Source organism: Anser anser, assembly GCF_964211835.1.
Source record: "Anser anser genome assembly, chromosome: 2".
NCBI lineage: Eukaryota > Metazoa > Chordata > Aves > Anseriformes > Anatidae > Anser > Anser anser.
In genome coordinates this window covers 103,105,449-103,118,484 of record NC_139721.1, presented here as the reverse complement: position 1 = coordinate 103,118,484, position 13,036 = coordinate 103,105,449, and the positions used below count along the sequence as shown (strand labels likewise).

Here is a 13,036-nt window from a genome sequence, read left to right as displayed (position 1 = left end):
TTAAGAATTCTCTCTAAAAATTACTTGTATATTTTTTAAGCTTTCTACATTTTTCGTTTGTTACTTCCTTTAACCCACACGATGACAAGAGTGCACAGGCAGTAAGCATGCACAGAACTCCCTCCTATCTTATTTATAGCTTGAACCTACCAACTAAAGTCTGCAAGACGTGCATGGTGAGTCTGTCAGGCCTGTCAGGCAGAAACTGGGCATTTCTCCCTTTTCACCTTGCTTTCTTTAGATGACCCCGCAAACCCCTCTTTGATCAACCTCAGGACCCACAGGTATCAACTGTTACTCCTTTTGTCTGTAAGAAGGAACACACGTGCTGTCTGAGAACCACTGCTCAATAGACAGATGTCGACTTGTAGATGGTGTTTCTGTCGTATGTGAGAAAAAAAAGAGGAAAGAGAAGAATGGGAGATAAGGAAGATAGAAGACAGCAAAACACACACATTCAGTCCACTGGGAAAGGAGGAACAAAGGAGAACAAAGTTCTTTGTAGTCATACACAATCTTTTTTTAATTGCTACATGGGATTTTGCGTGATTAAATAGTTGATTATCTAATGGAGAGGGACAGAACTCTCTTACAAAAGATCAGATATTTACTAGCACTAGTAATCTTTATCATACATAACCCACAGACAGTATGCTGGTCATACTGCTCTGCTGAATGAAAATTTCTTTTGATGAAAGGGTAGTTGCAACTTGGCACTGATGGGGAAAGTGGCCTCACTGCATCAAATGTGATTATATAAATAACTGGAATACATGCTGAGGTCCCTACTTAATTGACACACAAACAGAAATAACCTTGGAGCTCACATGAGTTTTGGCCAGGTGTGGAGCACAACCAGAAATGGGGCAGTGGCATTTATAGGTTGAACACTTTGCAGGCTGAGATTTTAAGAAGAGGAAGCTGTTGCCTCCAACAGCTGTAGTAGAAAGCACTGCTAGTTCTTTGCATAGGTGTGTTTTGGATCAGGAGTTCTGCTACCACAATATCAGATGAAGCTATGTTGTTCCTACTTGAAAGCCACTGTCTGTTCAGTAAGGTTATGGAGGGAACAAAGAAAAGATTTTGCAAAACCGCTACTAAAACTGGTTCAGTGTTGTATATCTACATATCCCAGGAAGAAGAGGCTTCCTGCTTCAGAAGAGGGTGTAGCTGGAAGAATTCTCCATTCATCCCTACTCAATCCACCAGAGAGCAGAAAGCCAAGCCAGTTAAAAGAATTAAAGTAACTCCTATTATATTAAAGTAACTCCTATTTAAGGAGAAAGTTTTTCGTATTAAATAGGGAGAGTAAAAGCCAGCCTTGAAGAATGCGGGCTTGAACCTATTATCTGTTCAGTGTTATTTCACCTGATATACTCCATCAGTTTGGAAGAAACCATACTGCACATTTACACCAACAGAACAGTAAATCTGGCATTCTCTTTGGAGCCTGCTGTAGGGTTATCATCTGGAGGTCTGGGATTACAGAGGCAAACTTTCTAATGTGTGTGGATTCAAAGTAAATACAGATAGGAATAATGTGTCTGCTACTGACACACTCTATAAATAAACTAGTGGTGTGATCTAGCGTATTTGTCTTAAATGAGCATATTACACTGCTGTTACCTGTTCCTGTAGGAGAAGAACTGGTACTGATGAACAAGCGCACCAGTAAATTTAGAATAGAATTAATGGATTCTCAACCTTCCTGAAGAAAGTCTTGTTTATCCACAGTGTTTTCTAGGTGCTTTGTATTAGTGGTTATTCTTTGAAAAGTATTGCATTTCTGTGATTTACACCTTCTGGGTGTGCCACATCTCTGCTGCTAGTGCAACAGTAATGGCTGTCTTAGGTATTACCACATGTTTGCTCACTATAAGCAAATGGCAGTTGCATGCTCCATTGCCAAAGTGCAAGAACAAGACGTAAGACAGAGTTGCCTAACTACTTCAGCCATCTGGAGCAGGAGTGAGAGGATACGGGAGGAGTCCTAGACTCTTATGCAGTTAAAAGTTATCTCAGTACTTTGCAAGACACCTGAAAACCCAAGGGCCGGAATAACCTGTCCCCAGGGACCCACCATCTACCTGGATGGCAGGAAAGCCAAACGCATCAGCTTTATGCAAGCTTCTCTAACACCTCTCACAGCACTGCATTTATGGGGGCAGGGCCTAAGAACTAAGGCCAGTAATTAAGAGGTGCAATCTGTATCTGCTCACATGTATGACTAAATCTGATGATTGCTAAGACACACGAGAGAGCTGTTCTTTTTTCTAGGACATTGAAAATGTGGAACAACGTAACTGTAAAATTGTAGGAATTGTTAGAGGTAGAAGGGAATTTGTTGTGGGTTATTTTAAACAGCTAATGTTACACTCATATTATGTCACAGGGAACAAAGGCCTACAGGATATAACATATGACTTTTTTTAGCCTCTAAGTCTAAGTAAATATGTAAGTAAATCTAAATAAACATGAGCAAACCATAATCAGGCATTTAAAAAAAGTTTAAAATAACATTTATTTAGTTGCCTAACTAAGGATTTAGAAAGCCTCCAGGTTTACTCTGTGTGTTTTATGTGTTTCTTAACACTGTGTATACTTGGCAGCACCCCATAACTTTATAAAAATACAGGTAGTAATTCACAGCGATCAAGCTGTGTTCATTCCCGTGAGCATGTGTTGTTTCTCTTTCCCCTGGCTAAAATGAACGCAAGGCTCTGAGACTTCTAAAAGGTGCTAACAACTTTCACCTGGAAAAGAGGCCTTTTTCAGGGAGAGCAACAAGTTCAGCGATCAGCAGACAAACACAAAGCTGTTAATGTGAATATCTCGAGGCTAACTGAATCTGGGTCATAAGTAATGCCTAGGTTCACAAAAAAAGTTAAGCAGAGCAGAAAGAGGCCAATTACCTTTTCAGAACTTAATGGGTCAGCCCAGGGCATTTTCTGTGCACGTGCCAAGGTCCACCCTCCCCGCTTGCCCCTTCCCATTATGGGAAGTGCTGAGAGTGTTCTGCCGAAATGCTGTGCAATCTGTGAGCTCCAGTTGCTGCCTGCCTACAGGCAGGAATGCTTTTGGTCAGCTCCAAAACTGTTACACAGAACCAGACTATGTATCTATGCTGCAAAAGGAAGATCAGGCCTATGCACAGCAAACTGCAGCTCTTAGGCTCTTTTTCCACATTGCTGGCTGAAGCTCAGAGGGCGAGTCATCTCACTGACCTTACATGTTTCCATCTGTTTTTAAATCTCATTGCCTACACCTAGCTTTCCTGTAGGCTCTAGGTCTCTCTATAGTCTCTGCAGAGTCTTTATGTTCAATGGAAATAAATCAGAACGTACCAGGTGTGATTCAGTTGAGCTATCTTAAAAGCCTGTGTTAAGGTGAGATGAATTGTGCCTTAAAAACACTTCCTCCCCTTTTCCTGACTTTAGAGGGAGTCCATCTAAGATGTTATCTCGGAATGTCTGCTGATGCGGTGCCTTTGGTCTGGCTCCCGCATGTCCCCACTGCATAAACATGTGAAGGTTTGGACTTAAGACAGTGAGCAGATTCGGAGTTCTCCTCTCCAGAGAACTCTGGAGGTCTTCTCAAGTCCATCCTTACAGCATGATTCTGGGTAAATAATATGGACGGCAAGTGACTAGAAAACTGGATCAGACCACAGTTAATCGACTGCCTGAATATATCTGCAAGTCTGTGAGAACAGATTTTTGTTGCGTGCTGTGAAAGTAGTTAGCCTCCTTTGGACTGCAGCTGAAGTCAAATGGTAAGAGCCCAAGGGACTCTCTGAAAATGCCTTCTTACCTGGATGATCTGGAGCCTTTCTGCAAAAGACTTGCCCTGATTCTAGCCATCCCAGGCCAGCAGAGAGTCACCCAAGGAAACTGAATGCAGGCTGGTAAGCTGCAAAACATGTCTGAGGGATTTCAAGGTCTCCTTTGGCTTCCAGTTCATTTCCAGAAGAATAATTTAAATGTGAATAGATACTCTTGGAGTGCTGGAAGAAAGCATCCTTTGGAGGGCAAATGTTCGGTAAAAAGCCCACTCAGCAAATTAACCTCAGAGATGAAAAATGTTCTGTAACCTCAATGGGGCAGAGTCTTAGGCAACTGTAAGGACATTCAAGAAAAGGTGACTCACTTCAGGGGGGAAGGATGGGTGCTGGTCATGGATAAAGTGCTGGAGCAGAACTCAAAGCTCAATGTTATTGATGGCTGTGCCACAGCTCTCTTGGATAGCCTTAGTAAGTAAGACCACCCCTTGGTGCCCCGGTTCCTTTGTACTTAAAAAGGAAGACGACCTCTCCTTTGGGAAGTACTGTGAAGTCTGTTGGCTCTGTATGACGTTATGGCTCATTTGCTTCTAGTTCAGGCTGGCTGAACTCGCTGTAACATATTGAGTATTATCACCACACAGTCTGAAGTCCCTCCACTAAGCTTCCTCGTGATAAAAAAGTGGAACCATCAGAGCAAATGAAGGGATTACACAGGTCTCTGGCCAAAAATCGGAGGTGGATTCTGACTTTCATGGCTCTGTAACTTCACGAGTGTTTTTACTAGTATTTTGGAAGTAAAGGGAACAGAATCAGCTGACAAGCTGCTGGTGGTGTGGATCTAATAAAGAATCAAAAAAAAAGAACTAGGTTCGGATATATGGAAACCTTAACTTTAACCTTTTCCCAGGGTTCAAAGTAGTTTAAACTGAGCCTGCAAATCAAAAAAAAAACAGCAAAAGAAAAACACTTTTCTCTGAATGAAATTACAGAAAACCATGATAATTGTTTCTTTGCTGTTTTAAGATGTCTTTACCATATTCATTATCTTTGACTGGCAGAGAGATATAACTAAGTACAGGCTCATCTTTCTCACAGAACTTCTGTTTTTGTATCCTAGTAAGGACATACCTTGGGAGGGAAGTTATTTTTCCCCATTTCTCTATACAGAAGCGACGAAGTCCGTTGCTCCCTCGGAGAGCTGCAAAGCCCTCGTATGGCACACTTGATGTTCCAGTGACAAACTGCAACAACCGGAGTCTCTGCTCATTGTTAAATCTCTCTACTGCTGCCCAGAACCACCGTATTACTATGTGTCCATCATGGTAACCTAAACCAAGAAGCAAGAGAGAGAAATTAAATTCACACCCTTTAGTGTAACAATGAAATATGTTCTCACAAGCATGGGGCAGTAGATCTCCTACTGAAAAGATCCTGACCTAACAATATATTTTTTTCTTGATGAGTGGTAGGTCATAGCCCCCACCTTGTCCTAGCTCTGGATACTATAATATGGCTAACTCATTTGAAATCCAAAAATTGAAATATGTACATCGGCTTCTTACAAATCCCTTGGCAAGAACTGGGGCTACCTGCACGAGGTATAAAAGACCAGTTGTGATATGCCACACAGTTTGAGTCCTAACAGCTTGACAATTTCTGGTTCCCAAATGCATTCTCTTCTGGATAGCAACAGTGTCCAACATATGGAGAGGAGTTTGGGGCCGCAAGCTCTTCCCTGGCAAACCTCCCACCTCAGGGACTCTGTGCCTTGGTTTGTGCTAGTGAAAGCCAGCACAAACCCAGGCTTAATCTGTTTCAGTAGGTAAACTGAAAAAAGGAGGAGGAGAATAACTTGGAGGACCAGCTGTACTTGTGGTTAGCTGAGTATTTCAAGGTAACAGCAGTTACCTTGAAACAGGTTGGGCAGTCAGCAGCAAAGACCTAAGCTTTGTATTTCAGGGAAGGATACATAAACCTTGGGCTTTCCTTCTGTAATGCAGAACTCATGGATTTCACATTGATCCATCATCCAAGACAGCCTGGGTAAATCATGCTCAGCAAAAACAGGCCAAGTATTAGAGGATAAGGGAAAAAATCCAACTTGACATAGATAGGTTGAGGGAATGGTTAAGCAAGACCTGTATTTTGTTGAAGTGTAATTGGGAATAGTGGAATTCAATTCTTGAGCCTCCTTCCCTACTGAAGCCAAGAGGACTTGTGATATTACTTCACAAGGAGACCAGGAGTTCATTCACAGTCATCTGAGTAAATAACTTATAGACCTAACGCTGCAAATCCTTTTCAGTCCCTAATAGTCAAAACTCCTGTTAAATCAGTAGGAAGCGAGAGTGGGTAAAATCTGGACAGAAGTTGCAGAAGCGATTTCAGTATTATTACATCTGTCAATTCAGATCTGAGGTCTTACTTATTTTTTCTCATGAGTTATTCTTCACAAAAAAATCTAAACAGAACAGGCCATTTCCCTCAGGAGGGGCAGAAGGAAAAAAATGGACTGTCTTCCATGTTTTAGACTGAATACATTCAAAATATTAGTAAGCATCAGCAGGCAGTTTACCTCCACGATATTCTGTGTTGTTACGCCAGTCATTGAGATCTATTTCTGCAGTGCCAGCTATAACCAGCTCCAGTTCTCTGGCATCAAAAACAGAGACAAGCCTGGAGTCTACAACCTGGAACAAAAAGCACTTGTAAGCACAGTTTCAGACTGGAAATAAAGCAGATGCAATGCCTCGTAAACCTAGGGCTCTGATGGCCAACTCTTTCAGTGCTGGCCGTTGAAGTCTGCATGCTGACAGCTAACTTCCACTCCTCTGCTGACAAATCTCTGCTCTCCTTCAGTGAGTCTGCTGATGTTTTCATCTGCAAACAATGACAACACATACAATTTGATCTGAATGAGAGAATGCAAGTAGCAGTACATAGTTTGTGCAGAAAATTCTTCATTGTTACCACTGATTCCGACGAGTGATTTTGATGGTCAAATTACTAGACTAGTAATCTGGACAATTTGTTTGGCATTTGCATTTGTTTACAATTGTGTACAGTGGCCTTAGGTCTTCATCCACTGAAGATGCAGCAGAGGTTCATCTTCTTCATTAGGTTAAACCAAAAGCTACAGTAGTCTGAAGTATTCACAGGGAGAAAAAGCTAGTGAAACATCTGGACTGTAAACTGTATGCAGTCACTTTGCCAATCCCTTTCCACAGGACAGGGCTAACAAAGTCTGTGCAGCTACAAAGCCATCCTCACTGGCTGCCACTCCCATGACTGCTCAGAGCAACCACTTATCGGTATTGTTCTGGGTGTTCAGTACCTGCTGTTCTGTTTTCCAAGGCTCCTAGTCTTTCAGTTTATTTCTCTCCGTCAGATATCCCTCAGATTCTACTCACATAATATAGCTACCAGGGCAAGATGGATGGTTGAGTGTGATTAGTAAGGGGCATGAATAGGTGACTACATGGATGGGTTAGCAAAGCCGCGGGTTTTCATCCAGTCTTGGACAGTCCTTGTAGCAGCTCTGCCACACGGATGTTCTCAGCTCCAGATCTTCAGCAGAGATAAGTTAGCAAAATCCAGGGACAACAATGGAGCACCATCCGAGAATACTAGCAAGATATGTGGCTGACTGAATCCCAGGAGTAAATTTACTGCAATGAGTCCATAAAGATGTAGTATGTCACACCAGCTCCTCACTCAAGTGTACAATTCTTCACACTTGCCTTTTGTTTCACAGCCAGGTACAACCAAGTTTGCACACCACCACATCACCACACCTCTTACTACCTGAATGGAGAGCAGTGATCTTTCTTAACTATTCATCACGATGCTTTATTGTATTCAGAATGCGTGTTTCTTTCCTATCTCCCTTAATGCTAAACATGCTATCTCCAAGGTTCCTGGCTGCTACAGATCCAGGCATTTCAATTCCTTGCCATTTGTGTCTTTCACTATTTCCTAGGGTACTGATGAAGCATATTTTAACCACGGGGTCATCTCATTCAGATGAAGAGTGGAAGACTGTGGTCGTTGTTACTTACTTCGTAGAAGCCACGGACCAGGGCCTCTGTTTGCTGAACCACTCCTCGTTCCACTCGCCACTTAACCATTCTCTCGATGTACTCTTTTTTGTTCTTTTCTGTCACTGCTGTATTTGCCCCTCCAGATTTCAACTCTCTCTCTGTCACCTAGAGAACCAAGATGAATGGTGGGGTAACAATGTATGGATCACATTGTGTTTCAAATTTAAGGGTACTTTGAAAACATAAGTGAAAAATAAAAAAGACATATTTCTAGTTCTGTCCTCCTGGTCTCTTGTCCATTTGTAGTAGAAAGAAAAGGGATAATGAGGGGCACCCACCTCCACCTCACAACCTTTCCTGCAGAACCAGCAGAGAGTGATTCAAAACCTTTGGTTTACTACACATATATCTAGCAAAGTGGGAAATTTCAAGAGGCTACATACAGCTTTGTGATCTCTGTTCCTCCCTCAGCCCTAGCCCTAGCCTTATTCCCAGCTGAAGCTGGACTGACACGTAGGTTACTCTATACTGTACCAGCAAAGATTGATTCTGAGGGCACCATCCGTAAGCCATGAGCAATGTGCCATCCTGGCCAATCTTTCCATCTCCTCCTCTCCCACTTGCTCCCAAGAGTGGATACTGTAACAGGGAGATAACCATGCTAGTGTTCTACTTGCTGCAGGTTACCCAAGCAGTAGTACAGCAACAATGGGATGGAGGCAATCCCAGTATTGGAACAGGCAGACTGTTTTGCCAACTGGAAGGGGTATCTACTTATGACAGACTCTCTTCAGCAAAAGCGTTACCCTTGGACCTAATTAAGGTGAGTGTAGTAAAGGTGTTTGCTCAGAAATGCCAAAAGCCAAGAAAATTCTCACAAAATGAATACTTCCAATACACTGCCTGACATTGGACAGTAACCTGCACAGAGGACAAATACAGTCATTGTGGCATTCAGAGTTTTGTATCAGCCACCCAAACCTCAGAGTTATAAGCTATCCAGGGGTAAGAAAATGTCAATCAGTATGTAATGTAAATATTTTTTTTAGCCAGATCCACAAAATTTCATTGCATTTCAATGGTTAATTTAGTTGGCCTGGGTTACTAAGGCTTGAGATTGAGAAGTGATTTAAGAAATCAATCTAGATTCTACCCAGCAAGCACACAACTATTCTTGCATGTGACAGAAAATAATATTTATCTTGTAATTATTTTCGCATTCAATCTAGTGGATTTAAAAGGAAGAATGTTTTGCTCTCCTCTACGGTTTTCTGCTCCTATAGCAATGATGTCTAGCACAGACAGTAAATGAGCTGCACAAATACATATACATATACAAATACAAATAAATATTTGTATTATTTATATTATTATCCACTTATTAGCCCGACAGACAGCACACAGAGGATATTTAGTATTTATGTCACTTTGCTTGAGGGACACGTAGAAAAAATATGAATTATGGAAACACTCAGTGAGTCATCTAATCTGTAGCTTTGTTGGGAAACAGCAAGAACAAGTAAGGTTGGATGTAATGAGTTAGGAATTCTTAGCTGGTTCAGGTTAAATTCCCAAATGTAAATCACTACAACACCATTACACAAGCAGAGCTGCATCATTCAGAGGGCAAAATTCTTGCCCAGCTGCCAGGCCGTACTTTTCAAGACTGTGCAGCATTAAGATACATCAGTTAAAACCAATAACTGAACATTGTCTAACTTCCATAAATCCAGTTGTTCTACATCTCCTTGCAAGGTTTCCACAAATACCCAGATATACTGGTGATTTCTTCAGCTTGTCATTATCCATATAATTTCAATACAATTATTTATCTAGACTTGGAGGCAGCCAATCGATGACAGTGGGTCTTGATTTTTCCTTTTTCGTTCACAGGGGTATTAGCCACAGCTGTGAGGTAGAATTCTGCGCAGCACCTTTCAGAGCAGCAAGCAGACATTTCAGCTAATTTAGCCCACCCCTTTTACCTGACCAGTGCAATTGACAGGGCATCCACATAGAGCACCTGGAGACAGTTAGGCCTGCAAGAACACTTTCTACTGGGTAAAAGCATGAGCAGGTACAAGCAACTGCCACCTCTCTGAGCCTTATAACCAAAACTCTCAAATTGGCATCCAGTCCTCACAAGTACAAATGCAGGACGCTCGGTTTGACACCACGTCTTTGGTATTAGAGTAGTGCTCTGGGCACCAGTATGGAAGGAAGATGGAGCTGCTCATTAGTACACTTCAATTAGAAAAAAAAAAAAAAAAAGGTAAAAAGGTACCAAGAAAGAGGATTTAGGCCAAAAGGCTTAAAAGCTAAATACACTGGTGAGAGATGCACAAGAAAGAAAAAATGAATGAAGTGCTGACTTGTCCATATTAAAGTCATTGTGGAAACAGGACGAAAATGCTGTGACCCATCCGCCACAGAGCTTCTCCAAGAGCCCCTAGTTCTTGTTTCCCTTACCCAACCCTTGAAGTCCAGCTTCCCAAATATTAGCAGAACTCCCATTGTGCATATGTATCCAGCAAAGCAATGTTCAGATGGTATTTCAGTGGTCAGATACTCTTGGCATGCAAGAATTTCCAACTGGGATGCATCTGTGAGCAAAAAATGTGATTGCAGTTTCTCGGGAATTTTGCTGTCAGCACTTAGCAAATTTCTTAAGGGGGAAATCTCACCTTCACTTTGACTCTTGAATTCTTGACGATGGCATTTCACAGTGAGAACCACTTTTTCCCATCACTAGTTATAGCAAGGTTAGTGTCTAGTGCATATGAAATAAAGTACTAGATGGCATGTGAACTGGCATCAAAATCTTTTTGTGTTCTTTTGCTTTAGTATCACAGTATCTACAAGAGATTGTAATTTTATTTCTGTTCTTTTTGGAGCCATCCCTTATCTTCCACAACAGACTCCTCTGTAATTGTCTAGCTCTTTTCTTTGGGGAGAGCTTAACAAGTAATTAGTGTGCCAAATGCTACCTTCAGATGCATAAGGGCAATTCAGGCTGAGATTCTTATTCTTCTTTGTAGTCTTCCAATGCAAATACAAACTTGTCTCATCTGTCTTTGTGAATATGTCTGCATGTTTTGTCTGTCTTCATGTATTAGTCTTACACGGCCGTACCTTCCAGGGAAACCACTGTACTGTCAATTGAATGTCATACAAACTCTCAGCTCATAACCAGGAAAAAAAAATGCATTTAAATCTGTGAAAAATGATGTTATCTTTCCTACAGGGGTTCTTACCTCAGTTCTTCTGCCCCATCCTTTTTATTTCATCTGTCCTTGACTCTGCTGACCCTTCATGCCCTTGTACAACAAGCAGACTAAATTCAGTTTTTAAAACATCCTCTGAAGTCTTGCTTGCTTTCTGTTACTTTCAAGCTTATAGCTGAGCAGCCCTTTTACTCTCAGGGCCAGGATTTCTTGCCTCCAAAACAAGTCTAACTCTCCCTTAGCTCTGCATGCTTTCACTCTGCAGAAACTCCTCCTGTCAACTTTACTTTTGACAGCTAAGAGCCGCTGTCTATATATTCCACCCAATCTCTCTGATCCCTTTGACACTGTGCATCTCTGCTCCTTACACAGGAATTAACTTCCCTTTAGATTCTGCAGTACCTGACGAGGTTGGTTCTTCAGTCTTTCTAGCTTTCATCATCTCCTTGGAGATCCTTAATTTTCCCCTAAATGTTCTTCTGGGTCCCTTCAAGACTTTTCAGAAACAGTTATAGCCTGATATGGGTTGCAACAGCAGAAAGCACCAAGGCTTCAATGCAAGCCAAAGAAACACACAGAAGACCCTGATATACGTTCTGGTTGCCAGTCTGCACTGAAGCCAGGGTTGTTCCCTATTTAAGGTTATAGTTATCCAGATCATCTAGGTTAAAGAGAATCACCTGAGTAATGTACAGTTGAATGGTAAAAAGCATAATAACTGTATGTATTTAGCAATATGTGAAGCAGGTGCAAGGTAAGTGAGTGACACGGAAGCTAACAGGAATATATCAGGCAAAATAGTGGTGAGAGTTGCCATGTCTTACACCACCTGCCAAATGCTTTTCTTCCTTCCTGACCCCCCTCCTTTTAGTCACATCAGCTTTATGTTACATTGCTTGAATTCACTGAATGCCACAATCTGTGTGAACTACACCCTGGAGAGAAGAGCTGCACTCCACTTCAGAGAATTCCTCATGCTCATCAGTGTGTGGCTCAACAGGCCTGCAGGGGGGCTGTGGCTGGTATTTTATATTATAGACCCTAAGAATAAACATCTACATTGAAACAGGTGGCTTGAAAGAAACAGAAAGTAGGAGAAGAAAATGCTATTGAAAGGCTAAATGATCTGTTCTGACAGAAAGATGTTCATCATACTCAACTTTGTCAGCTTCAAATTTGTTTTTCAGATGTTTTGCATAGCTGTGCTCACCTGTCCAAACACCTCCTCATTCACTGTGAAGGTGAGATCCAGGATATCTGTGATGTTATTATCCTTCATCCACTGCAAGCTCTGATGGAACTCTTCATCCAGGTACTCTAAGTCACTTAAATCACACGGCCTGGTTGTGAGGCAAGAAAAAAGACGCAGCTGAATATATGACCCCATGACTACTGGTAAGATAACTTACTACTAAGAATGCGAGTAAATTTATGACAGAGATCCAACATAAAGCTGGTGTTCATTTGGATTTGTTAACATCAAAGGCTGTTACACAGACCCTCTTAGAGCAGTTCTGCAACTGTCTGCTTTGCATGGCTGGGCTCAAGGCCAATTCTGCTGGCTGCCCACACTATTTGCTGTTGGAAGTCACCCCTGGGGTACAATTTTTTGTGAATCTTCAAGATGCCCTGCACTTCAGAGCACATGCTTACCTTCAGTCCCAATGGGCCTCACCATGTTGTGCCTGGCTGCTCTTCCATGTATCCATCATCCTTGAGGTGAGCTCACAAGACTGACATAAGGCAGACCAGGCAGCCTAAATTTTTGCTAATAAGGAGCCAGCCTTGCTTGCTGAAAGAGCAGGCGGATGTTACAGGCAATCTGGTTTCAAATCCCCTAAGGGGGCATTAAGGATGCAGGAGCACTCTAGATTTTAGGCTATTTCCAGACTGGCTCAGATACAATATAAATATGAGTGTTTGGACCCCAGCAATACTCATTCATTAAAAAAAAAAAAAAAAGAGACAAAAATAAAACCCAACACAAAATG

At 41.8% G+C, this 13,036-nt stretch overlaps 1 protein-coding gene across 11 annotated transcripts in view; it reads right to left on the bottom strand.

The window, feature by feature from the left end:
* HECW1 (HECT, C2 and WW domain containing E3 ubiquitin protein ligase 1) overlaps window positions 1-13,036 on the bottom strand; it is a 268,810-nt gene that overhangs the window by 8,806 nt on the left and 246,968 nt on the right. For 10 of the 11 annotated variants that reach the window (XR_014580687.1, XM_083826824.1, XM_083826828.1 and 7 more), the window contains 4 exons: window positions 12,256-12,385; window positions 7,840-7,986; window positions 6,357-6,471; window positions 4,910-5,108 (listed from right to left, as the gene is read on the bottom strand). Coding sequence is in view for 10 of the 11 variants with exons in the window: in XM_083826824.1 (XP_083682950.1) it covers window positions 4,910-5,108; window positions 6,357-6,471; window positions 7,840-7,986; window positions 12,256-12,385 (591 nt within the window). In the remaining variant the exon portion in view is untranslated. The remainder of the gene's footprint in view (window positions 1-4,909; window positions 5,109-6,356; window positions 6,472-7,839; window positions 7,987-12,255; window positions 12,386-13,036) is intronic. The other variant, XM_083826825.1, reaches the window with a different exon arrangement.